At 38.2% G+C, this 26216-nt stretch overlaps 1 protein-coding gene across 12 annotated transcripts in view; it reads right to left on the bottom strand.

Annotated features, from left to right (window-relative positions):
• Nucleotides 1–2406: 2406 nt before the first annotated feature.
• The window catches only part of abcc9 (ATP-binding cassette, sub-family C (CFTR/MRP), member 9), a 54431-nt gene continuing 30621 nt past the window's right edge, over nucleotides 2407–26216 (bottom strand). For 5 of the 12 annotated variants that reach the window (XM_079818166.1, XM_079818162.1, XM_079818167.1 and 2 more), the window contains 16 exons: nucleotides 25763–25862; nucleotides 25154–25667; nucleotides 24996–25065; nucleotides 24639–24796; nucleotides 23387–23479; nucleotides 22846–22948; nucleotides 21182–21283; nucleotides 20946–21066; nucleotides 18827–18957; nucleotides 16656–16734; nucleotides 12337–12445; nucleotides 10161–10264; nucleotides 9829–9962; nucleotides 7322–7384; nucleotides 6630–6812; nucleotides 2407–4081 (listed from right to left, as the gene is read on the bottom strand). In XM_079818166.1, coding sequence (XP_079674292.1) covers nucleotides 6675–6812; nucleotides 7322–7384; nucleotides 9829–9962; nucleotides 10161–10264; nucleotides 12337–12445; nucleotides 16656–16734; nucleotides 18827–18957; nucleotides 20946–21066; nucleotides 21182–21283; nucleotides 22846–22948; nucleotides 23387–23479; nucleotides 24639–24796; nucleotides 24996–25065; nucleotides 25154–25667; nucleotides 25763–25862 — 2019 coding nt within the window. In that variant the 3' untranslated portion in view covers nucleotides 2407–4081; nucleotides 6630–6674. The remainder of the gene's footprint in view (nucleotides 4082–6629; nucleotides 6813–7321; nucleotides 7385–9828; nucleotides 9963–10160; nucleotides 10265–12336; nucleotides 12446–16655; nucleotides 16735–18826; nucleotides 18958–20945; nucleotides 21067–21181; nucleotides 21284–22845; nucleotides 22949–23386; nucleotides 23480–24638; nucleotides 24797–24995; nucleotides 25066–25153; nucleotides 25668–25762; nucleotides 25863–26216) is intronic. The other 7 variants (XM_079818170.1, XM_079818172.1, XM_079818163.1 and 4 more) reach the window with 2 other exon arrangements.

The following is a 26216-nucleotide window of genomic DNA, read 5'->3' as shown; positions in this document are numbered from 1 at the left end:
TCACCCTGGAGAGGAGTCTTTTACTTAAACTACTTTAAAAGATTGCATTGTTTATATCCACCCTTATTTTTTAGAGTAAAAAAATTAATACACTAAATTACAAACCAAAGTAAAATCGAGTTCATACAGTTGGCCTACCTATATAAAAATTAACACACAGTCAGTCACAAAATAATTGCAGATCAGGACATTTAAAAACAATTTTTTCTTTTTTAAATTTCTACAATTTGAATGTTTGTATCTTCAGTGCACTGTAATGAATGCAAGGGGTTTTCCATCTGGGATCTGGAGACCTTTCGAGGGCCGCAAGAGGGCGCTAAAGAGTAAATACACAATTTTATATTATTTCATATTTTACTTAAAGGGTTAGTTCACCCAAAAATGCAAATAATGTCATTTATTACTCACCCTCATGCCGTTCCACACCCATAAGTCCTCTGTTCATCTTCGGAACACAAATGAAAATATTTTTGTTGATATCCAAAGGCTCAGTGAGGCCTCCATAGGCAGCAATGACATTTCCTCTCTCAAGATCCATTAATGTACTAAAAACATATTTAAATCAGTTCATGTGAGTACAGTGGTTCAATGTTAATATTATAACGCAACAAGAATATTTTTTGTGCGCCAAAAAAAACTAAATAACGACTTGTATAGTGATAACCGATTTCAAAACACTGCTTCATGAAGCTTCGGAGCGTATCGAATCAGCGAGTCGAATCAGCGAGTCGAATCATGATTCGGATCGCGTGTCAAACTGCTGAAATCACGTGACTTTGGCACTCCGAACCACTGAATCGACTCGCTGATTCGATACGCTCCGAAGATTCATGAAGCAGTGTTTTGAAATCGGTTATCACTATAAAAGTCGTTATTTAGGTTTTTTTGGCGCACGAAAAACAACTTACGGGTGTGGAACGGCACGAGGGTGAGTAATGACATTATTTTCATTTTTGGGTGAACTAACCCTTTAAAGCCACAATATGATATTTCGCCACTAGAGGTCGCTTATTCAAAACAAAGGCGTAGCTTGATGAGGCGTTGCCTTGACTTCGGAGCTTTTATTATGCCACAGACGAGCACTTCCGCTTCTTCCGCTCATGTGTATGTGGGGGTAACGCTGTTTTATCATATTAGATATATTTGAGTGTGTTGAAAGCTGTGTTATAATGCTACAATGAGACACTTGTTGCACACTGCAGTAAGCTAGATCGATATTAGGCATGGTAAAACATAGTACTCACGGCGAGATTTAAACAATAAGACTGTGTGGAGCTATATAACAATGATAAGCTTTCTGTCGACGAATTTATCCAAACAGTTGCTCACCTGTCTCATAATATATTAACACAATATATTTAAGTCTTTGGTGTTTCCATGGTTTCTACAGAAATAAAACCGGTCCATGTCCTGTTTAAAATGGCTTATTTCTCTGGATTTACACATTCTTGGAAACATTTGGCATAATGTAAGTACACAAGTCAACATAATATATAACATTGTTCTAGTAGTTTTTGGATATTTCAATCCAAAAACGTACATATTGTGCCTTTAATTAAAATATATTTTACCTGAAACTTTTTAACTTTTATTTTAGGGTTAACAATCCGACACTTTATTTACTGAAATTCTTATTATTGTTTTAATCTGCTAGACAGATCGAAAATCAGATCAGTCAGAATAAAATTAATGTTTTATTTTAGCCTACTGTTAGCCCTAGTTTTTAACAGTAAGAAATAATAATATTAAACAAACGCACATAGTTTGCAAACATAATGCTAATCTTTTCTTCTATGAGACATGTATCTTTGAATCTTATCTTTTCTGTTGTTTTTAGCAGCTCATTATAATATTCTCTGTGAAATTCTCTAAATAAATCTGAATTAAAAAATTTTCCTCTTGAGGTTTAAACATCTAACAATATCCTAAGAATAGAAAGATACGCTTAATGCAATGTGAATATTATCCAGTTTTCTATGACTTCAGTGCATTTTCACATTTTAAAAGGCAGTCATTTAAATGTTTTCTTTATCCTTAATATGTTTCTCACACATTATAAATGGATTTTTGCATATGACAATACATAGCTGCCTTTATAATAGGAATGTGGCAAGATATCATATTTGGGAGCCCTTGGCATCAAATTGGAAAGTTCTATGAATTAGCGAAAATGTGAACAGAAGAGGGCGCTGTGTAGCAAACTATTTTCTCCAACAAGTGGTAATGTAAGATCTTCATATGTGTGAGAAATCTCATTATTTTAATAATGATAATAAATTGATGTCATTATTTTCATGTAGGATTTTCACCCATTAATTGTTCTGTAGACATGAGCACCATAAATGTTTTCTGTTTAATAATTGTTTTACATTGTGCTTAAAAGTATGCAATGGCACTCAATAGAGATAAGTAAACACACAAAGCAATTTTTATTTTCATTTCATGTGTAAAAAAAGTTAGGCACACAGTATAATGCAGTTAAATGCTTATACAAAAGCCATTTTAATTACATATGTACATTTAAAACAGTCCATCATGACTTACATTTAAAACAGTCCATCATGACTAACATGCAAATACCTGAAATTAGCAGTAATTGCAATAAACTCTTGGCTTGCAGTGAGTTTGACGCGGTGTTTACACATCACCAGAGTGTGTAAAGCGTGTCGGCTGCCGTTTTACGCACATGGTTGGATTCACAAGTTACTGGAATATCATTGCTCAAGTGTGACATCACAGCTCACTGCAAATATTCATCAAATCACTGGCCCTGACAGTCAGTGTCCAATGAACGGAAAGATTTCCCACAGTGCTCATAGCAAACACAGCAATGCATCATTTTACTGCAGGGACAACGAGTCATTGTTTAGATCAACCTTGGCTGTGATTTCAAGAAAGCAGAGCGTTCAAATAAAGAAAGCTGAAGGTTAAAAGGTAAAAGTGATGCGAGGGTAGAGACTGGCACTCCATTAAAGGGAGATGAGAGAAACAAACGACGTTATGTGTACAATATATCGCTTGGCTGTACAGAGACTGCAGACTCATTTTGACATCTCCATTATAAACGTTGTGTTAGGAGAGATAAATCACATGGTTTGAAATATTTAACTTGTTGTGTACTTGAAAAAGTGTGGGCCTTCAAACTACAATGCACCTTTTATAGTGTTTTTCTCTATTTTTAAATTGGGTTATAGGGTGAGCCTCGTGGGAAAAATGTCCAAATCATATTTCACCTCAATATATATTGCATTAAGTAAAAAGTACAATTACATTTAATTTTAAAATCTTGAAAGTGAAAAATGAAAGCAAAAAATTCCCCCTCTTTGTCTTTTGGATAAGGAGCAAATGTTAAAATGGAAAATTCCTGAACAAAGACTGACACAACATTAACAAAAAAAAAAACTAAACAAACAAACCGAAAATAAGCGTATGATTAAGTAATCTGCATTAAAGGAAAAGAAATTCTAAAATATGATGAGTTTTGTATATAGGGTGTGAATAACATGTAAGGGTTGATGTGGTGGACATTGCAGGACTCCCCAGAAAGTGAGGGCTCGCGATTCCCTCAAGAGTGCGGGCTTTGGGGAGCCGGCTATATTTGTCCTCCCTCCCTTAAATCTGTATCAGCAATGCACTTCAGACAGACAGAAAAGAGCGTCAGGCCTCAACGGGACAGACATGCTCTGTACAGTGTTTGTACTAGTCAAAACACAGTAGATAAATACTTATTGCTTATACGTTCAGGGTACACGCGTCATTATTTAGAAAAAGTGAAAAACAAAATGCTAAAAAAGAGTCTAATACTGTTTTGGGTTCATATAAAACGATAACAATTCAGAGTCTGTGTGTAGTTCAGTCCTTAATGCCTGTGCCAATGCATTTACTTTTTTTTTTATAAGGCCAAAAGTGGTGTAACTGGACGTGGTGATGGAGATGAGTGGCTCTACATGTCGGCTTTGACAAAGGATGCAAACAAGCCGTCCTCTTGTTCCATGAGAATCTCTGGTTTTCCGTACTCCATGATGCTTCCCCTTTTCATCACAATGACTAGATCAGCCGTCAGGATAGTGTGGACACGATGCTGTGGAAAACAGGTATAATGAAGCAGATGTGTGCAAAGGCATTTTGATTAAAACAACACCTTAGCTGGTGAGATTACATTTAACTCTTCCCTTTTGTTGCTCAAATCACTGCGGGTTTCTAATCGGAGCAAAACATCAAGCTGCTGTTTACAGGGACAATAAAAAGCAGCTTTCGGGAATACTACAATGGTCTTCTACATTTCCAGCACACAAAACAGTAGCAGGTGCAGGCATTCAATTCGGTGAAACTCATAAAGGACCCTGAAATAACTTGGCCAATCAATCATAAACCGCATTGGCTGACTCAAAGAAAGCTTGTGTATATATACACTCACCTAAAGGATTATTAGGAACACCATACCAATACTGTGTTTGACCCCCTTTCGCCTTCGACCCTGCTTTTATAAATCCAGAGTGTGTTTTATCAGGATATATTTCATTGATATCTCTCAGGAAAGAGCGTTCATGTTTTCAATATCTTTTATTTTGTAGTTTATCATAGTTGTGTTTCTTGTCATGCTTCATGTGTCATGTTCATGGGCTGCATTTAAAGGGATAGTTCACCCAAAAATGAAAATTAGCCCATGATTTATTCACCCTCAAGTCATCCTAGGTGTATATGACATTCTTCTTTCAGACGAATAAATTCTGAGTTATATTACAAAAGTCCAGGCTAATCCAAGCATTCTCGCGCATGCGTCGTGGAGGCACACGCGGAAGGCAATAACAAGCTGGATAAAGGTGTTATTTTGATTTTTTTTTTGCGCACAAAAACTATTGTCGTCGCATCGTAAGATTATTGTAGAGTCACTGTGGTGAGATGGACTTTGTAACGACGTTTTAACTGCCTTTTATCGGTCTTGGGAGTATAAGTGTACCGAATGCCAATGGAGGTCTATCTGAAGCCTTTCTCAGCCATCAGCTTTCAACAAAAATATCTTCATTTGTGTTCCGAATATGAACAGAGGTCTTACGGGTGTCGAACGACATAAAGGCCTGTTCACACCGGGACGATTTTCGCGCGCGTTTATCGCCGACGTTTAACGCCTCGTGACTAAACAATGGGCGCCAATGTGAGTGTGCACACCGACGCGTAAAACGGCAGGCGTAAAAGCGTCATTTAAAAAAAAACGCCTCGGGTTTGTTTTTTTATTTTGACGCGGCGCGTAAAAAACTGGCCGACCAATGAGATCCGCGCTTTTGTTCACGTGCCTGGAGCTGCTAGAGTGACAGTAAAACACGACTTGGTGGCGCTCAAGCACAAAATCGGTCTTGCCGAGCACACATTGATACGACGAAGAAGTAGTAAGTAGACAAAGAAGAAGATAGGCTGCTAATGCTGCTTGCCAGTTAGCAAAAAGTGTGTGAATGGTTTTGCCATAGACATAATATATCTATGGTTTTGGCAAGCACGTAAATACTGTCTCTCCTCTTCTTCTGTGTGACAAGCGAGTGTCAGAAGCGTAAAGTGCCGCAGCACCACCTTGTGTACCGGGAGCGCATCGACTGAATGTGCACGTTCACTCGGCGCAACGCCAGTGGAAATCGCTTGGGTGTGAACACTCAAGACGCGCCGAAAAACGTCACGAAAAACGCTGGCGATAAGCGCGTGCGATATTCGTCCCGGTGTGTACAGGCCTTAAGGGTGAGTAATTAATGACAGAATTTTCATTTTTGGGTGAACTAACCCTTTAACCCCACTCAACTCTAGTGTATGATATTGGCATTATTTTGACATTAACCCGCATTTAATACTTGTTGTAGTTACTGACTGTCTTTTTAAAAAAAACACATTTATAGTTTATATTGGCCTTTGTTCCAAATGGCACCCTAAACACTCCTGGTCTTCCTACAAGTCCGCACTTTTGCGGCGGAACGCCGCTTTGACTGTCGGGAAGAAGTCTGCTGTGGAGCTTGCACCAGGGAGGGCTCGGTAAAAGTGCGCGTCGAGGGCACATATCGACTGCAAAGGGGGCGCTCATGAGCACCCTTCTGAAACCTGAAATGACAAACGGGACACCTTGCGGTCTTGACTTAATGGGCAAGTCCACAAGATCGAAAGTGCATATGAAGTGTGCCATTTGGTGCACTTCATATGCAAAATGGTGCACTTCATATGCACTTTCGATCTTGTGGTCTTACATGGCTTCCGACTTACATGAGATATATATATATATATATATATATCATAATTTTGTAACAGTCCAAGCATACATACAGGCCTATAGAATGGCACATAAACAAATTCATAAGGGAAAAAAACTATAATAAGAAAATAATAAGATCCATAGCAGATTCCTTAAGGGCTTAGTGTGTTCCATTTAAACACATTTCAAGGGTTCCGCACTTAAGCAATGACATACATCTGAATGAACGAGACGGAGGGAAGTTAGCAAGGGAAGGCAGCCCCTAATATGATGTATCAGGATCAATTTACAAAGAAAAGACATAAAAACATGAATATTGTTGTGATGTGACAGTCAACCTGCTTTAGAATAGGGTTAGTGGCTGTGAGCTAAAATGCACAGATAGGAATTGGTTACCAACCAATGTACCAGGGCGTAGGCGCCTAGGGGCGGAGCCAAAGCACGGTTACTTGTGCGTCCGGACTAAGATGCTGAAGAGGCTGTCCTCCTGCGCCAAGAGGTTAGAAGCGCTGTCGCACTCTACCAGAGTCCCAGAGGAAAATACCAGCACCTGCTCCGCCTCCAAGATGGAGGAAACCAGGTGCTGTGTCAGAGGAAGAGAGACGGGTGGACAAAGAAGGAGAAGAAAGGGAGGGAAAAAGGGGATGAGGGTGAGGAGAAGAAAATGTGTGGAAAGCGCAGCAAACAGCAGCAGACAGAGATCATGCATTTATTCAAAGCTCAATGTTGTTCTTAAAAACACTTTTAAAGTTTTTACTGGATGCATTTGAAGTGACACAAACAGAGGCATAAAGACCATTTTTTGTGTATCTGTGGCTCTGAATGACAAAGTACAAACGTCAGACAACAGCGGCTGCAGGCTTATACTGATGAGCCAATGTGTTAATAGCAAGAGATTGATAGTAAACTGATTGTCAGCTGTCAGAAGTGTTGGAGAAATGTGAGAGCAGAAAAAGGAGTGAAGATGTCAAAGGCTGGCAAGCATTAAAAGTCCTTCTCAATTTAAAGATGTATTTCTATATTGTTTTGAATATTTCTGTACCTATTTTTCATTTAGACCAAAAAAAAGAAGGTTGATATAGGGAAACTTACCGCTATGGTGACAACCGTCCGATCAGCAAATGCAGTCATCACCACTTTCTGAAGAATATTTTCCTGTTGAATTTGCCACAAAATCATTTAGTTGTTTTTTTTTCAACATTATTCATGGATTAAAAATGTCTTTAAAGTCAAGATGAAATCAAAATTGACCTTATAATACATCCAATCAACTCACAATATTTTTTTCTCAAGAAATATCCTGTTTCACTCAAAAATACATCACATTATCGAAGTAATTGTATTGAGATTGTTTTAAATAAATCCAAGTTAAACACAACTATAAAATGTAATGGATGTGCAGTATATGGACGCCTATTTTCACCATCTAAGAAAATAAATCATGACTTGGTAAATCAAAAAGTCCAAATTGACATAAATTGACACAAAATTATGAAAAAAAGGTGCAACTATGATATATATATATATGTCTCATAATAATGACCATCTCATATCCATTTCATGACTTTTTATCTCATGATTGTGACTTAATATCTCATAACTCATGACTGACTTGTGTCATAATTATGACTTAGTATCTCATAATTTGACTTTTGTTGTAATTATAACTTAATGGCCTGGTTTCACAAACAAGGCTTAGATTAAGCCAGGGTTATGCTTTTGTTCAATTGGGGCATTTAAGTAGCTTTTATAAACGTTCTTTTGAATAAAATATTACTGGTTTGCATCTTGAGACAAAATAATGGCATTAAAGAGCACCTATCATGGAATTTTGAAATTTACCTTTCATGTAGTGTGTAACATAGATCTAAGTGAACAAAAACATCCTGTGATAGCTTGAAATATGACAGTGCACCGTATATATAGTTATTTTCTTTCAAAAGTAAGAGTCGACTCGGAGTCATTTTTAAGAATCGTTAGAAGACCGAAGCTTTTTCTCTGACTAGATGACGTCAACTTGTCAAGTTATTTGAATACGATACGCCCACTTATTGCGCTCCAAAACGCCAGTGAAAACTAGAAAACATCATGGCCACGAGACGCTGTGTTCTGAAGTGCGACTCAAAAGCAAACTTTTTTCATCTGCCCAAGGATGAGCATTTGAAGACTAAGTGGCTTGAAGACAAACCATACATCGTCGCGATTGAGTGTTTATTATTAGTCGTCAAATGTATGTTTCGCGATCTCAGGAAGCTTTTATTATGGACTTTTATTATGGCACATGGTATCTTCTTCGTCTGTCTGTACCATATTTGGATTACATGTGCACAGAGCGCCCTCCGGCTGCCAGTATGAATTGAAAACAACACATAAGAGACTCAATCGCTCATGATTAGGCTATTTCTGCCCATTTTGAGGAAGTATTGAATAAAAAATACTCCTCTGTTTAGAAATTTGACACAGACATATGAGAATCTATCAATATGTCTCCTCATCTGCACACTTTTGAACTAAAAGCCCTGAGGGATGTTGATTTGTCGCGAGTCTTCGTGAGGAGTTTTTTTATGAATGAGATCAGCTGAGGCTCATATTACAATCAAACAGTACCGACGCGGTTTTCATATTCATAACTCCTGACACATATTAACAAATTACTGTCATTATAAGACTTTGATGGGCGTTCCGTTTCCGAAAATATCTGCACAGACTATACCAATCACAACTGACTGGGTCATCTGACCAATCACCGCAGATTAGCGTCACGTAAAGGCGGGGTTTTGAAAAGTGAATCACTAAAGGAATCATTTGAGAATCGCTGTCAAAACAGGTAAAAATAAATGCATATTATAAGAAAACTAAAGTCTTTTTTGTCATTGCATGCATGCAAAACTGTTGTTGGGGACTTCTAAAACAATATTTGGAACATTTTAAATGCCATGATAGGTGCTCTTTAAGATATTTTAAGATATGCAAATTGCTTTCAGTTAAAACAGCTCAAACTTGCACTTTAGTTACTAGGGTACTACCCCGAGTACCCTAGTAACCTATCTATCGATCTGTAAGTCTATCTGTTACCACGTTCTAGTATGATTTACCATGATTCTAGCATGGTTTACCATAGCTTACCATGATTCTAGCATGATTTACCATAGTTTAACATGAATCTATCATGATTTACCATGGTTTACCATGATTTACCATAGTTTACCATGATTTATCATGATTCTAGCATGATTTACCATAGTTTACCAGGATTTACCATAGCTTACCATGATTCTAGCACGATTTACCATAGTTTACCATGATTTACCATGATTCTAGCATGATTCAACATAGCTTACCAGGATTTACCATAGTTTTCCATGATTTTCCATGATTTACCATAGTTTACCATGATTTGCCATGTTCTAGCATGATTTGCCATAGCTTACCAGGATTTACCATAGTTTACCATGATGCCTTGTCTGTGAAACCGGGGGGAAATCTTATAATTATGACGTAACTCATAATTTTACATTTTTATTTCATAATTATGATTTATTTAAGCATGATTTATTTTCTTATGTGGCAGAAATGGGCTTTCATAGATGTGGTTGTACCGTGGCCATGTCTATAGAAGCTGTCGCCTCGTCCATAATTAGGATGCTGCTTTTGCGGACAAAGGCCCGGGCAAGACAGAACAGCTGCCTCTGTCCCACGCTGAAGTTCTCCCCTCCTTCTGTTACCACAGCATCTGGTGGAAAACGTACATATAGCATGACGCTTTGACAAAATATCCCTTTTCACTGAATAAAACTAAATGAAAAGGTCAGAAGTCCCCAGCTTTTCATTTAGATGAATTTCCAGTCAGCGTCAAAATTACGAGGTGACCGACGTTATGATATCAACCAATCCTGATAAGCGTTTAACAGTTGGAGAGTATCATTCTTACCCAATCCTCCTGGGAGTGCTTTCACCATGTTCTTTAACTGGGCGATTTCAAGTGCTTCCCAAAGCCTGTCATCGTTGCAAGTGCACTCGGGGTCAAGATTTAACCTAAAAATGCACATACGCACATATTCACATTCAGTTCACTCACAATGAAATCGTCATATACTTGTGTCATTAGAAACCTGAAGGACTGTCTTTGTTATTGAAAGACATAGAAAAATGTACATGCTGCTCTTTTTCATTCAATGGAAGAGGCTCCATTATTGACAACAAATCACCAAAAAAAAGTTTCATAAAAGTGAAGCCATATGATAGTTTGGTGTGAGGAACAGCTTTGATATGCAATAGTCAATTGCAATGGTTATCATGTCCCCAATCACTGTCTGAACTCAGCAAGCAATTTTGCGTTTAAAGGACATCTAATAGCCATTCAAAGTCTAGGCTAAAACAAGGCAAAATCAGGGCTGTCAGTGAAAATGTAATAGACGTCTAACCAAAGCCCAAGAATAGACTAGTCATCTAGAACATGGACATGTCAAAGAAATGAAACCAAACACCTCGTAATCACTGTTGACTTTGCTTACGCGATGGAATATCATACATCTCGCAAGTTACTTTGGCAAAAGCGAAGGTTATTTTGGCTAGAAGTGGGTAACTCATAGCCGGACTTTATCGGGTCTGTAGTTAACCGAGACGGTGAAATGACGGCTATTGCATCCTGGGAATGTACACTACCGTTCAAAATGTTGGGATCAGTAAGATTCTTTTATTTAGCAAGCCAAGGATGCATCAAATGTGTAAATATACATTTATAACGTTATTTTGTTTATTAATAAATAGAATAGAAATCAAATTCTGTTCATTTGACGTTTCTATTCGTCAAAGAACCCTGGAAAAAATGTATTACGGTTTTCACAAAAATATTAAGCAGCACAAGAGTTTTCAACACTGATAATAATAAAAAATGTTTCTTGAGCACCAAATCAGCATATTAGATTGATTTATGAAGGATTATGTGACACTGAAGCCTTGAGTAATGATGCTGAAAAATCTGTTTTGCCATCTCATTAATAAATGATACTTTAAAATGTCTCAGTGTCTTTAATTTGTAATAATATTTCACAATATTACTTTGTTTACTGTAATTTTTGGGTCAAATGGTCATAAAACACTGAGCTCATGTTTTGAACGGTAGTGTACATGAAGATAAATGAGATTGGAGAGATTTTTAGGCACTCAACGAACCCCAGTAATTCCCTTTGATTGTATGGAAAAAAGCAGCTTGGACATTCTTCAAATTATCTCTTTTCTTGTTCCACGTAAGAAAGATGTGGAATTGGAGCATCATCAGGTTGACTAAAATTTGATAGAATTTCAATATTTGGACGAACTACCGCTTTAAAATGAGCAACAAACTCAAGGGACATTGTGTTAATGCACCCAAATGACCATAAGAGGCAATAATACTAATGAACCCATATTCACATCCGTTTTAACACACTGTGAAATGGCTTCCAACCACAGCTTCTTCCTTCATGGCCTGCGTTTTCCAAAATTAAAATCAAGAAGAGATTTGCTGTACCAATAACTCATACGCTCGGTCTCCTGGGCCCAATGATCCATTAGGCCTGCTTCATATAAACATTGTCATGACAACAGCTTGCCCAAAACCATTCCCAGATGACTTGTGATGGTGGTTCAGTTTTATTTTCTTTCTTATCCCATGGCGGCCTTTTTAAACAAACCCCATATGCTCACTGTCTTCAGAAACAAACATGACACTTAGTATCCGTGAGAAGTTCAAACAAGCTTGGAAGTTGAGGACTCATATTGAGTATCCAGTTAAAGAAATACTTAACAGTGTTTGAAAAGAAACATATTGTGGAATAAAATACTAGATGCATAGCTTCTGAAAACAGCATAATTATGCAAAGCCAATAAAGTGGAATGCCCCCTATGTCACATCCCAGGGATCCCTGTGTTTTGTAAATGATCTGTGTTTATATTGAACTTCTGATTAAAAATGTCAGGCAGGAAGTGAGTGTTTATTGTCCCCGGTCTTGTCTGTTTGGGTCAGTTTAGCCTCAGCGAGTGCGTGAGGTGCATGCATTACGCAGATACAAGTGTATCCGTGTGTCTGTTTGTATGTTTGCGTGAGCATGTTTGCGTGTGTTTACCGGATGGATCCGCTGAACAGCACTGGGTCCTGTAGGATGATCGACAGACGGGATCTCAGGGTTTGTAGTGGAAGCTTGCAGATGTCAATGCCATCAATAACAATCTTTCCTAAGAAAAGATTATATAAAAAACGTTTTTGAATTAGCTTTATATTTGTATTTATTTATTTCTATTTTTATCATTTACTTTTTTAGTTTGTTTTAGTCATTTTTGTTACATACTTTTGCCATTTTTACAATTTTTTTAAAACTAGCCTTATTTATTTTTATTTCATTTTAGTTTTAACATTCATTTAACATATCTAGCTATATAAGATATAGCTATGTTTAAAATCTCAAACTAATCATAATTTTTTTCCCCCTCTTCTCCTGAAGTATTGTTTTTTATTAGTTTTGGGTGTTCAGGTCAGTTTACAGTAACTTGACTTTAATACATAGTGGTCTGTAGTGAATACCCAAAGACCAAACAAGCTCTTAAGATTTTCATTTTAGCTTTATATGGACACGGTGAAGAGAAGGTCCGTGCTCTTCTGATTTAAAACATATCATGTGCTCATGTGCACAGCAAGAACTGTTTGATTTGGCTAAAGATTTATTTTGGCCAAGAGAAATATGAAGTTAATGCTGTACGCTGGATAATATGATAAAACACTTGGAGAAAATAACTTTGTATTTCTTTCTAATAAAAACAATACGCTTAAACTGAGGCAATTCCTTAAAAATAATACTACCTTTTTTCATAGAAGTTTTAGTCCTAAAACATTCTTTAATTTTATTTAATTTATAACGGGGAAAAAGTAGAGGAAAAAACATAGTTTTGCATTTACAAATGCATCAGTGAACATTGTACTAAATATTACTAATATTAGTTATAATTACTAATAATAGTACTAATATTAATTATCCACATGTACTTACTATAGAGTTAGGGTTTGGTTTAGGGTTAGTTACTTGTAATTATGAATAATTTACTGTTTGTACTATAGTAAGTCTATGTCCACTGTGAGAGACATAATCTAAAAAAAAAAATCCAGAAATCACAATGTATGATTTTTTTAACTATTTATTTGTATGATACAGCTGCAAATAAGTATTTTAACACCTGTCTATCAGCTAGAATTCTGACCCTCAAAGACCTGTTAGTCTGCCTTTAAAATGTCCACCTCCACTCCATTTATTATCCTAAATTAGATGCACCTGTTTGAGGTCGTTAGCTGCATAAAGACACCTGTCCACCCCATACAATCAGTAAGAATCCAACTACTAACATGCCCAAGACCAAAGAGCTTTCCAAAGACACTAGAGACAAAATTGTACACCTCCACAAGGCTGGAAAGGGCTACGGGGAAATTGCCAAGCAGCTTGGTGAAAAAAGGTCCACTGTTGGAGCAATCATTAGAAAATGGAAGAAGCTAAACATGAATGTCAATCTCCCTCGGACTGGAGCTCTATGCAAGATCTCACCTCGTGGGGTCTCAATGATCCTAAGAAAGGTGAGAAATCAGCCCAGAACTACACGGGAGGAGCTGGTCAATGACCTGAAAAGAGCTGGGACCACCGTTTCCAAGGTTACTGTTGGTAATACACTAAGACGTCATGGTTTGAAATCATGCATGGCACGGAAGGTTCCCCTGCTTAAACCAGCGCATGTCCAGGCTCGTCTTAAGTTTGCCAATGACCATTTGGATGATCCAGAGGAGTCATGGGAGAAAGTCATGTGGTCAGATGAGACCAAAATAGAACTTTTTGGTCATAATTCCACTAAACGTGTTTGGAGGAAGAAGAATGATGAGTACCATCCCAAGAACACCATCCCTACTGTGAAGCATGGGGGTGGTACCATCATGCTTTGGGGGTGTTTTTCTGCACATGGGACAGGGCGACTGCACTGTATTAAGGAGAGGATGACTGGGGCCATGTATTGCGAGATTTTGGGGAACAACCTCCTTCCCTCAGTTAGAGCATTGAAGATGGGTCTTCCAACATGACAATGACCCGAAGCACACAGCCAGGATAACCAAGGAGTGGCTCTGTAAGAAGCATATCAAGGTTCTGGCATGGCCTTATGGAGACAGATTAGTCTCATTAATAATTCACGCAAAAAACAAGATGCACACATGTGTAGCCAATTTCACATGCATAAAACCAAATTCACGTGCGCAAATTAAAATTATACATTCATAAAATACATTTCACAAATGCAAAACACAATTCGTAGATTTACAACTGTGCACAAAAACTTCTGAATGTTTAAAATGTACACGTTCATCCTGTAATGTGAATGTGCAAATCGTCATTCACGTGTGAATTGCTTTGGATTTGTGCGTGTGTGTTTTTGAGACTTTCCTGGCAGCACTCTCCTCCCACCCGGATCAGTCGAACGCTTTAGCCAATCAGATTTAAGCTTATCAATCGGCCAATCATTATCGCGTGGGGGCGGGCCCACCTGCTGTCACGTCATTAGCTTCCTTTCGACCACAAGCAGAGGTAGGCTATGTGCAGTGTGATCGGTTCATTTCTGTGTTTACTGAAACTAAGAAGTAACAGATCAGTTGAAGTGATAGTTTATTAACTGCTGTGTGAAAATAAACATTTATGTAGCCTATTGATGGATTCTTATGTTTACTTCATAAAGAATTATTCATATGCATACCATACAGTGCTAGGATTGTCTCCATAGAAAGCATAACAATGGTTTGAATGATGAGAGATGGTGTATATAAATAGACTATTATGAAAAGTATAAAGTTTTTGGATATTTTTCACTTGGTCTTGTTCTATTATTTAATTAGGAAAGAGCAGTTAGTGCTAATTCGCCACTCAGATGATTGTTTTGCACTCATTTATGTGATTGTAACTGAAAGAGATGTCCGTCTCTGTACCTGCAGCTAAAATCCAACACAACAAGCATCATTTTCCTCTTCATATGGGACATCTGATTACCACAGCAGTTGCTTACATCTGTTAATATTTAATAAACTATCACTTCAACTGATCTGTAACTTCTTCGTTTCAGTAAACACAGAAGTGAACCGATCACACTGCACATAGCCTACCTCTGCTTGTGGTCGAAAGGAAGCTAATGACGTGACAGCAGGTGGGCCCGCCCCCACGCGATAATGATTGGCCGATTGATAAGCTTAAATCTGATTGGCTAAAGCGTTCGACTGATCCGGGTGGGAGGAGAGTGCTGCCAGGAAAGTCTCAAAAACACACACGCACAAATCCAAAGCAATTCACACGTGAATGACGATTTGCACATTCACATTACAGGATGAACGTGTACATTTTAAACATTCAGAAGTTTTTGTGCACAGTTGTAAATCTACGAATTGTGTTTTGCATTTGTGAAATGTATTTTATGAATGTATAATTTTAATTTGCGCACGTGAATTTGGTTTTATGCATGTGAAATTGGCTACACATGTGTGCATCTTGTTTTTTGCGTGAATTATTAATGAGACTAATCTGTCTCCATATGGCCTAGCCAGTCTCCAGACCTAAACCCAATAGAGAATCTTTGGAGGGAGCTCAAACTCTGTGTTTCTCAGCGACAGGCCAGAAACCTGACTGATCTAGAGAAGATCTGTGTGGAGGAGTGGGCCAAAATCCCTCCTGCAGTGTGTGCAAACCTGGTGAAAAACTACAGGAAACGGTTGACCTCTGTAATTGCAAACAAAGGCTACTGTACCAAATATTAACATTGATTTTCTCAGGTGTTCAAATACTTATTTACAGCTGTATCATACAAATAAATAGTTAAAAAATCATACATTGTGATTTCTTGATTTTTTTGTTTTTTAGATTATGTCTCTCACAGTGGACATGCACCTACGATGACAATTTCAGACCCCCCCCATGATTTCTAAGTGGGAGAACTTGCAAAATAGCAGGGTGTTCAAATACTTATTTTCCTCACTGTATAGCATGATTTAGATTCTGTTTGACATTTTCATACAGGTTTGAAAAAAAATCTGTCAATAATAACAGTAAGACTCAACAAATCTCTATGTTTAATGTCTAAATATGACATCATGGCTTCTTGTCAAAGTGACAGTAACCATACGGTAACAGAACAAACAACACGCGCAAAAGAAATAAATGTTTCTGGGCTAAGCAGCTGAGGACATTAAAATATCTTTATCATAAACATCCATGGCTTTTCTTTCACATTTTCCTAACTCCTTTTTTTCTTCTTTAAGGATCCACAAGGGTCAGCATCTCCCCAGCGGCGAGCTTGAAATACATCCAAGCGCTGTAATGCTGAACCGTAATATTTTATTAAATAGAGACTTGGAAGATGTCCTGGGAAGACCTACCTTCGAAAACATCCACCATGTTGAAGAAGGCCAGAGACAGCGAAGACTTTCCACTGCCCGTTCTACCACAGATGCCCACCTGCGACAGTAAGAACAACATGTGAGCGCTTTACACTGCTTGACATTTACAGATTGCTTTTGTATAAACACGCTCTGGGCTGTTAAATTACACAAACTAGTGCGGACACGGTTCCCATGTCACAAGAAGAAGCCATCTGTGCTGTCATACTCGTATATTGTGAGCCAGGGAACCTCTTAAAAACAAGTTAGACTAATAAAGATTAAAGCTGATGAGGGAGTTGCAAATTGTGAAGATTTTGCTGCACTGTGTAGTCGATATTCCGGCAGAGAATGACTGTGGTTTGACAGTGCAACAAGAAATTTAACGGCACTGTGACGAAACCACAACTTAGTGGTACAGTATACGTGCTACAACAGGTCGATCGGTATCAGGACCGCCGAATGCTCTTTGACATCTTCGGTTGGAGGTTTCATTTCACTGCGACTTACTGGACCACTTTAAAGGGGTGGTTGCATGCGATTTCACTTTTTTAACTTTAGTTAGTGTGTAATGTTGCTGCTTGAGCATAAACAGTATCTACAAAGTTACAGCACTGAAAGTTCAATGCAAACGGAGATATTGTCTTTTAAAGTTATGGCAGTTTATTGCCTACAAAAACGGCCGGTTTGGACTACAACAAGCTTCTTCCCGGGTTGGTGACATCATACCCTTGCTATTAACATAAACACTGCCCCCCGCGAACACGCAACAAAGTGGGCTAGGCCACGTCGCAGTCATTACGAAAGAGAGAGAGAGCTGTTGCAGAACTACAAACTACATTTGGCCATCTAACCAATCTAAGACCATTGCGTTTTTCGGAGGGATGGGCTTCATAGAAGCAGGAAGCAAATGAGCCGTTCAAGGGACAGTGGAGACAGCGGTGTGGAATAAAGGTAAAACATAAGAAAAATACAGCGTTTAAAAAAAAAAAGAAGTATTAAGACATGTTATACTGCGCCCCATAAACACAACCAAGCCTAGAAAAAAAACCACGGAACCACCCCTTTAATGATACCATTGAGGTTAACAGACTGCTTGAGAATAATAATAATATTGTTTATTTATTGCAATTGTTTATTTATTTATAATATTGGTTATTTTAGTATTATTTATATTCAACTATAGTATTTTGAATTAGCTTTTAGCTTTATATTTTAAGTTTAGTTTAAGATGTAGTCATTTTGTTCTTTTTTATGTATTAGTTTATTACGCTTTAGTAATTTTAGCAGTAATTTTAGATTTTTTTCATTTATTATTTCATGATTTTCTTTAAAGGAACACTCCACTTTTAATGAAAATAGGCTCATTTTCCAACTTGAGTTGAGGTTTACCGTTTTCGAATCAATTCTGCCGATCTCCGGGTCTGGCGGTAGCACTTTTAGCATAGCCTAGCATAGATCATTGAATCTGATTAGACCATTAGCATCTCGCTCAAAAAATGACCAAAGAGTTTTTATATTTTTCCTATTTAAAACTTGACTCTTCTGTAGTTACATTGTGTACTAAGACCGACGGAAAATTACAAGTTGATTTTTCTAGGCCGATATGGCTAGGAAATATACTCTCATTCCTGCTTAATAATAAAGGAGCTTTGTGCCGTACCATGAGTGCAGCGGCACAATGATATTACGCAAAGCCTGAAAATAGGCTAACTTCCGTCAACATAACCAACGTGACAACCTGCTTGCACAGAGAGCATGCTGGGGACTATTTTCAGGCGCTGCGTAATATCATTGCGCCGCTGCACTCATGGTACGGCAGCAACGTTCCTTGGTCATTTTTGAGGGAGATGCTAACGGTCTAATCAGATTTAATGATCTATGCTAAGCTATGCTAAAAGTGATATCGCCAGACCCGGAGATCGGCTGAATGGATTCGAAAACGGGTAGAACTCAACTGTTTAACTCTAGGGGAGTTGGAAAATGAGCCTATTTTCATAAAAAGTGGAGTGTTCCTTTAATAGTGTTTGTTTTATTTAACAATAACAACACTTAATTATTGCTTGTTTCACCATCCTTGCCTATTCATTCAAGATTAATGACAAGATTAATGAAAATTAAGGGAAAAAATTTGATAAAAATATCTCTAAGTTGTAAGTTGGTGTGTATACCTTCTGCCCAGGGTTGATGTGGGCATTGACGTGTTTGAGGACAGGTTTTAACAAGGAGTCGTAACGGACACACAAATCATGGATTTCTATTTCGCCATGCTGTGGCCAGTCTTCCGGTACCTGTGAGACATCTGAAATCACATAAAAACCAGAAGGTGAATGATTGTGAATGAAAAATGAATGAAAGATCTGGATTTAGTTACCATAATATATTCAATACTGATACCAGTCTCCTCATGCTATATCCATTAGAAGATAAAATATAGATATAAATATAGATATATATATAAAGGGCTACCAACTGTATTTTGATGGTACCCTTTAGATATTCTGTTGACTATAAATAACATTGCACCTACTTGCCAACTAACTCTCATTAGAGTATTAGTTGAATATTAAGCCCCAGGTATACTTCATTTTACACATTACGCTCCGTCTTGCGAGCCTTTCAAAGTGCACTCTTTTGGCCTTGAGCGCACGATCAGCGTGTGCACACTATCTAGTGGACTTTGTTTTCAAGCGTTCAAGTCACTTGTATATGCGCTGTTGTATACAAAAAATTGGGCTCCTTGCGGACAGTGTGCGCGAACATCCACAGACTCTCCTGATGAAGAAAATTACGCACACAGACCGTTGTGGAACGCGGACGGCCGAAAGTATACTTTGGGATTTACTCAAATGGGGTAGGGTTAGTAGAATAAGCTGTCCTGTTGCAAAGTTACCTATAGCAAAGTCCCTTTTAAGACAAGTAATTTCACTCGGCGGCCATCTTTGAAACGCCTCTCGGGCATGCAAATGCATCTCCTATATCTTTGAATGGGGAAACATCAAATTCTTTGAACAAAACAGTTAGCCAAGCTTACGATTCAATTTCATATTTGAAATCACCAATGAAATCGGACAACAACTGTCTCATAAATTCTGTTTCTAAACGCTCAAATCATAACAAAAAAAACTGCATATTTCGGCCTGGACAAAGCTAATGCAGATGTGCAATCCTAAAAGTCTCAGAACACTGCCTGTTTCTAAAGCAACCGTCCGGAGCTTCTAACGGCAGCTGCAGTGACACGATGACTTTACTGATCAACTATTGGCTCTTTCATTTAGAAGGCAGGGCTTATTCGCCATATTGGGCGTTGCACTTTCTCCCATTCATAAGTAATCAGAGTGCACCGTCTTCCTATATATAAAGTCTTTTTTTTATAGGCAGTAGAATATCAACCGGGAGACAGTGTTAGCAGATATTAAGCAGACAGTCTACTAATACTCTAATGAGAGTTAGTTGACATGTAGGTGCAATGCTACTTGTAGTCAGTAGAATGTCTAAAGGGGATCATCAAAATAAAGTGTTACCCCAACGTTATGTAAACTAAAATAGCTTATCTGGGCCACCTGTGTCTGGAGGCATACTTAATGTGAGTGCACAATATTTCAAAAGTACTATTTATGTCTTTAGGCGAAACCTTTTGAAGTGGAAAAAACATTTAATATTGTGGTAAAGCATGTTTTTGGATAGAATTTGGTTTATAGAACGGTTAGCTACAGAATGTTCTTTCCTGCCCTGTCAGTGGATTAAGTGCCGCCACCCATGACTTTATCTGAGGAGAGTGAAAGTAGACATAACACTGATACATCAATGGCAACAAAAAACCCAGAACACTACAAGCGAGCACTTTAACAAGCTGCAATTAACACAGCTATATATGGTGTCCAAATGTCAAAGTTTTGTCACGTGCCTACTACTATCCACCTCAGTTTTCCATTAGGTCACTGAGAAGGAGATGGAGAATAAGCTATTTTTTTGCGGCTAACAGTGGCTATTGCTAAAACTGGCCTTTTGTCATTCCTTCTTTGTCTCTAGAGGCGAGTGTTTAGATGTGCTAAACATCCTTTCATGATGCTCTGAGTGGTTTGTGTCAGGTCGCTCTGTCCTAATGCACTAAAATGTGAGGAAATGCACATGTTAGTAGTGCTCTGAATGCCAGGAAGTCGGGGCTTTTATCTAGTAGGTCTAAATCTTCATTTAGAAACTAAATAAAACTCTGGATTATCATAAAAATATTTTTAAGTAGAAAAATACTAAATGTGTCAAACAAAAGACACATTTATAATGTATTACCCATGGATCCCTCATAGTTCTCAGATTCTGTGCTCAGGAAGCTGTTGACCTTCTTTACTGCAGCCATCTGGACTTCCAGGTCTGCCAGATTCCTCACCACCCAGTTCAGATAATTTGTCACCTTAAAACAAAGCACATTGAGGACGTTAAGTGTTTATTAAGTTTTAAATCACTGCGATGAACCTGATGACCACTGTTGCATGCTAGAAATTCAGTAAAGCTGTGTTTAAACTCACAGTGAGGGCATATGTTAGACCCAGTCCGACCCGACCGGACTCTGATGAGGTCCAGATGGCTGCCACTGCTGCAGTGAGGACAATCACAGCACCCAGATAATCCTGAGAGGAAAATACAAATGGTGTTATATAGGTTTTTAAAATACCACAGATAAGTTGATAGCAATACTGTGTCGATTAATTAATCAATTAATTAATAAAATTACCCCCAAAAGTCATTATTGTGTTAAATAGAAAAGCATCAAATAAACATTAAATTGGCTTTGGAAAAAAAGGAAACACATTTTATTTGATTCAACATAGGATTTATTATACATAATCTTCTAGGCTTCAACGAACATGAATGTGAGTAAATGATGATATATTTTTTAGGTAAACTATACCTTTAATGGGTTTGTTATTAAAGGAACAAAAAACTGTCAGTAGGTGGGGGTAAATGTCTAAATAAGTAAATCATTGAATCATGCATTCATTTCGATTCATTCAAATGGTTGATTTATTCAGGAATGAAGTAAATTAAAATTATATTAATAAATGAAAATAAAACAAAAGAATTTCCAACCCTATCTTGTGAGAAAACGTAACTATTTTATAAGGTGGTGATTTTGCATTAAAGGGTTAGTTCACCCAAAAATGAAAATTAGCCCATGATTTACTCACCCTCAAGTCATCCTAGGTGTATATGACATTCTTCTTTCATACTAGTTATTTTACAAAAGTCCTGGCTAATCCAAGCTTTATAATAGCAGTAATAGTTGCTCTGTTTTTGAAGTCCATAAAAAATGCATCTGTCCGTCAAATAACGTGCTCCATGTGGCTCCGGGGTGTTAATAAAGGCCTTCTGAAGCGAATCGATGCGTTTGTGTAAGAAAAATATCCATATTTAAAACTTTATAAAATAAAGTTTCGGCCGACTGCCTTCCGTGTTCAATTTATGGAAAAAGTGTTGAAGGTCCTCTGCCGATCGAAAGACTAACGCGACCAGGTACGCTCGTCATGACGTCACGTACGCATCTTGAGTTTCACTTTCAACTTTCAACACTTTTCCACGGAAGGCGATCGGCTGGAACTTTACGTGATAAAGTTTTAAATATGGATATTTTTCTTACACAAACGCATCGATTCGCTTCAGAAGGCCTTTATTAACACCCCGGAGCCGCGTGGAGCACGTTATTCGATGGACAGGTGCATTTTTTATGGACTTCAAAAACAGAGCAACTATTACTGCTATTATAATGCTTGGATTAGCCTGGACTTTTTTAATATAACTCTGATTATATTCGTCTGAAAGAAGAATGTCATATTTATGCACCTAGGATGTATATTATATACACCTAGGATGACTTGAGGGTGAGTAAATCATGGGCTAATTTTCATTTTTGGGTGAACTATCCCTTTAATCCATACGATGTGATACAAAAATGTACGATTTTTTGAAAAAAGTAAGCATGAAGCTCCGCCCAAAAACCTAACCCTAGGTGGGCACAGATTGAATGAAAATGTATAAAAAATGGGATCATATGAATTAATGCAAATTAGCAACCAACATACCAAAACGTAAAATAGTTACGAATTGTCGTGATATTGTTAATATTTCTACATCACATGAACACTGCTTAAAGTTTTTCAAGTTATAATTTTTCAGCATGTGACGCTTTACTTACAGTTCTAACCTCCAGCCAGCGGTTGGCAGCAGAGAGAAATAGGTAGGCCGTGTTGTTAGTGTCAGTTAGCTCCAACATCCGCTGCTTAAAGCGAGCCTCATGTCTGGAAACAGAGACCTTTTACTATGCGAGTTAAAACCATTTAGTGCATGATACAGAAACTGTGACTGACTACAGCTAAACAGCAACACAGCTGTGAAGGATGAGAGTGTTCAATTCATTAATGTAAACACTCTGGAGACTTAACAGAGGAGATGAAAGCTTAATCTTTTAATGTTTATTTTCAGATTACTACTAAGTCCAGGATGGATGAACGTGCACCATGTGTTTATAAGAAATGGCCCAGAGCCACTGAGACGGCATCAATTCTGCATGGCTGATATTGCACAAAAATGCCTTTGTATCATAAAGATGCATTTAATTCTGTTGTCACTCATATGCAAATGCTTAGTTCTGCATCCAGTCAGGGGAACAGAGAGAAAGATAAAATGTAGGTTATTCAAACAGCCATGTGCTTTCAGAAAAGCCTAGATTCACTGACCTGAATGCTCGAATGGTGGTGAGGCCTTCTGCAGTCTCAGAGAAATGACAGAGAAGAGGCAGTTGAGTGGAGTCATCGAGATCTTGCAGATCTCTGAAGGAGAAAAGAAAAAGCAGCAGAGAGAGAGAGAGAGAGAGAGAGAGAGAGAGAGAGAGAGAGAGAGAGAGAGAGAGAGAGAGAGAGAGAGAGAGAGAGAGAGAGAGAGAGAGAGAGAGAGAGAGAGAGAGAGAGAGAGAGAGAGAGAGAGAGAGAGAGAGAGAGAGAGAGAGAGAGAGAGAGAGAGAGAGAGAGAGAGAGAGAGAGAGAGAGAGAGAGAGAGAGAGAGAGAGAGAGAGAGAGAGAGATCGATCAATAGAGTCAATAGAGCTAAGTCAGGTTCTGGAAGTAAAAATGTCTTTCAAAATATTTATAGTAAAACTGATTTTAGCGATTACTGTATAATCATTGCAAGACAGAACTATCATGAGTTTCGATCTTGCTAAACAATATATGCTTCTGTAATACTGTGATTTCAACTTTTTTAATAGTCAAATTTCAGGTTAAGTGCTACACTAGAGCCAACACTACAGTGTTGTTTTGTAACTTTGGCTTTGTCTTGGAGCTAGTTAGTTTAGTTAAAATTATTCTTGTTAAAGTAGCATTGTAGAAACTGGGAAACAGCCTTTCCACTTGCCATCACACTTTGCACAGGACTGGATAGGGAGAGTATTGGTATTGTTGGTATTTAAAACAGTTTCTGATCTACTGGTGTTTTTAAGGGGGGTTCCATTGTGGTGAAGTGTAGAGGATGTGCTTGGGTTGAGAACATGCAAACAAAAACGCCCGAAAGTGGTGAAAGCCATTTTTTCCCATCTTTGAGGAACATCTGAGTGTAGCGGATTGTGAAAAAGGAAAAATGTGGAGCAGGGTTCCAATCATTGATTGTTGATTGAATTTTGAGATGTGGGCGTTGCACTCAAAAACAAATGTGAGCTTGCTGTCGATTGTAAGAAAAGGTGGGGTTTAAATGAAGTCCATCATTCGTCACCAGAGAGAAGTCTGTCATTTTCACCAGAAGACCAAATTAAGACATTTCATTCAATCAAGTTATTTTGACACATCTAATTTGAGTTGGGTTTACTCAAATCAACTTGATCCTATACAAAGTATAGATAACATGTTTCCAACCTGTGGAACCACTGTCCATGACTGAATCGAGTTCAGCCAAAGAGTAATTTTTTTGAGTACGTTCATTGTTCAGTGAACCACTTACTTGGAAGCAACCCGGAAGTACTTCTGGATGAAGTAGAAGGCTACAGCGAGGGGAACCAGTGCAACGAGGAAAGCAGGGGTGACAAAAGCAATGACCCCAATTGCCGAGAGACAGAGCAGAGTGGAGCGAGTGAGAGACTCTAGTGTTGGGGGAATGTGCTGTGGAGAGAAAACGAAAAAGTTGCACATTAGCACACATACGCCATATTCCTCATCTCATTAACACAATAATGTTGACTACCACAGCACGGAGGTCACAAGTTTGTGTGGAAACCCAAGGCTTGTCTCAATAGACTTAAAATGAGAGAGACGTACTTGACACTTCAAACAGACCTCGTTCTGTCTGTCTTTCTCTCACCTGATCGATGATGTTGGTGTCCGCTGAGAAACGGTTCAGGATTTGTCCAAGCGGTGTGACATCAAAGAATCTATCGATGTAGCAAAAGAACATTTTATAATAACATGATAGTGTGTTCCCTTCAAATAACAGTAGGATTCCTAATAATGAGTAAGTACCTGATGGGAGCATGAATGATCTTGTTCAGGAGGTTATGATGGAGGTTTGTAGCTGCAGCTACTCCTAGAAACTCTACAGTTAAGGAAGTGATAAGGCAGAGTGCTATCCCAGCCCCGCACAGGATAATAAACACTGGCACGTAGGAGTGATGCTGTAAAAAAAGCAAAGAGCTCCACTTCAGTATAACTACAAAGTAGAATATTTCAAAGAGGAAACAGCAGTTATGCGTCACCTCTGCGATCTGTGTGGCATTAAAGTTCTTTGTGTAATTGGTTGCGTTGACAAAAGAATCAGCAAGACTTTGGCTTTGCGAGTTTGAGGACGTCCAATCTGCTAGCCAATAGTCAATGGCCACCATAACTGAGTGCTTGGCCAACTTGGATGACACCATCAGGAAGACCATGAGGAAGCCACCTGAGGAAAGGTAACTGCAGCACATCTTCCATGGGATCTTAGAACGGCGGCTGGTGGTGGTGGACATGTTGTCATCTTCATCCTCCTCCACCTCCTCCTCTATGGAATGGAAAAATAAGGTGTCCAAGACATGTTTTTCCAAAAGAAACAATAGAAAAGTTGCTGAAAGTGCTGAAATGTTGACAAACATTTACCTTCATCCTCATCGTCAATCTGGTTCTTCGCCTCTCTGGAATAGAACGCTCTCCTCAGGGTTTTCCTCTCCAGAGTGGTCTGACTCTCCAGTTCGGGCTCCTAAAACAGTGCAACAGAAACACAACTTTTTCAACAAAAATGGTGTCTGCTCAATGTTCATTTTTACAGTTTTTTGTTGTTGTTTGTTTTAAGGTTGGAATACACTACACTACTTTGCCCAAATTTTTGCCCCAATTTGCAATCTAAACAAGTAAACGGTCGTTGCTGAAAGTCTGCAGACTTTTGGGAAGTTGGAGTTCAGTTCAGATTTCACAGTAAATCATGTCATGTAGGCCTACGATGGGCACCGACTCTAATCTAGTCAAAGGATATCAAACATGTTTGATATTTTGAACTAATTTTAGAACACTAATTTTAGGCCCCTATCATACACCTGGCGCAATGGGACGCTAA

The sequence above is a fragment of the Gobio gobio genome (genome assembly GCF_949357685.1).
Source record: "Gobio gobio genome assembly, chromosome: 5".
Lineage (NCBI taxonomy): Eukaryota > Metazoa > Chordata > Actinopteri > Cypriniformes > Gobionidae > Gobio > Gobio gobio.
This window is presented reverse-complemented; position numbering and strand designations above follow the sequence as displayed.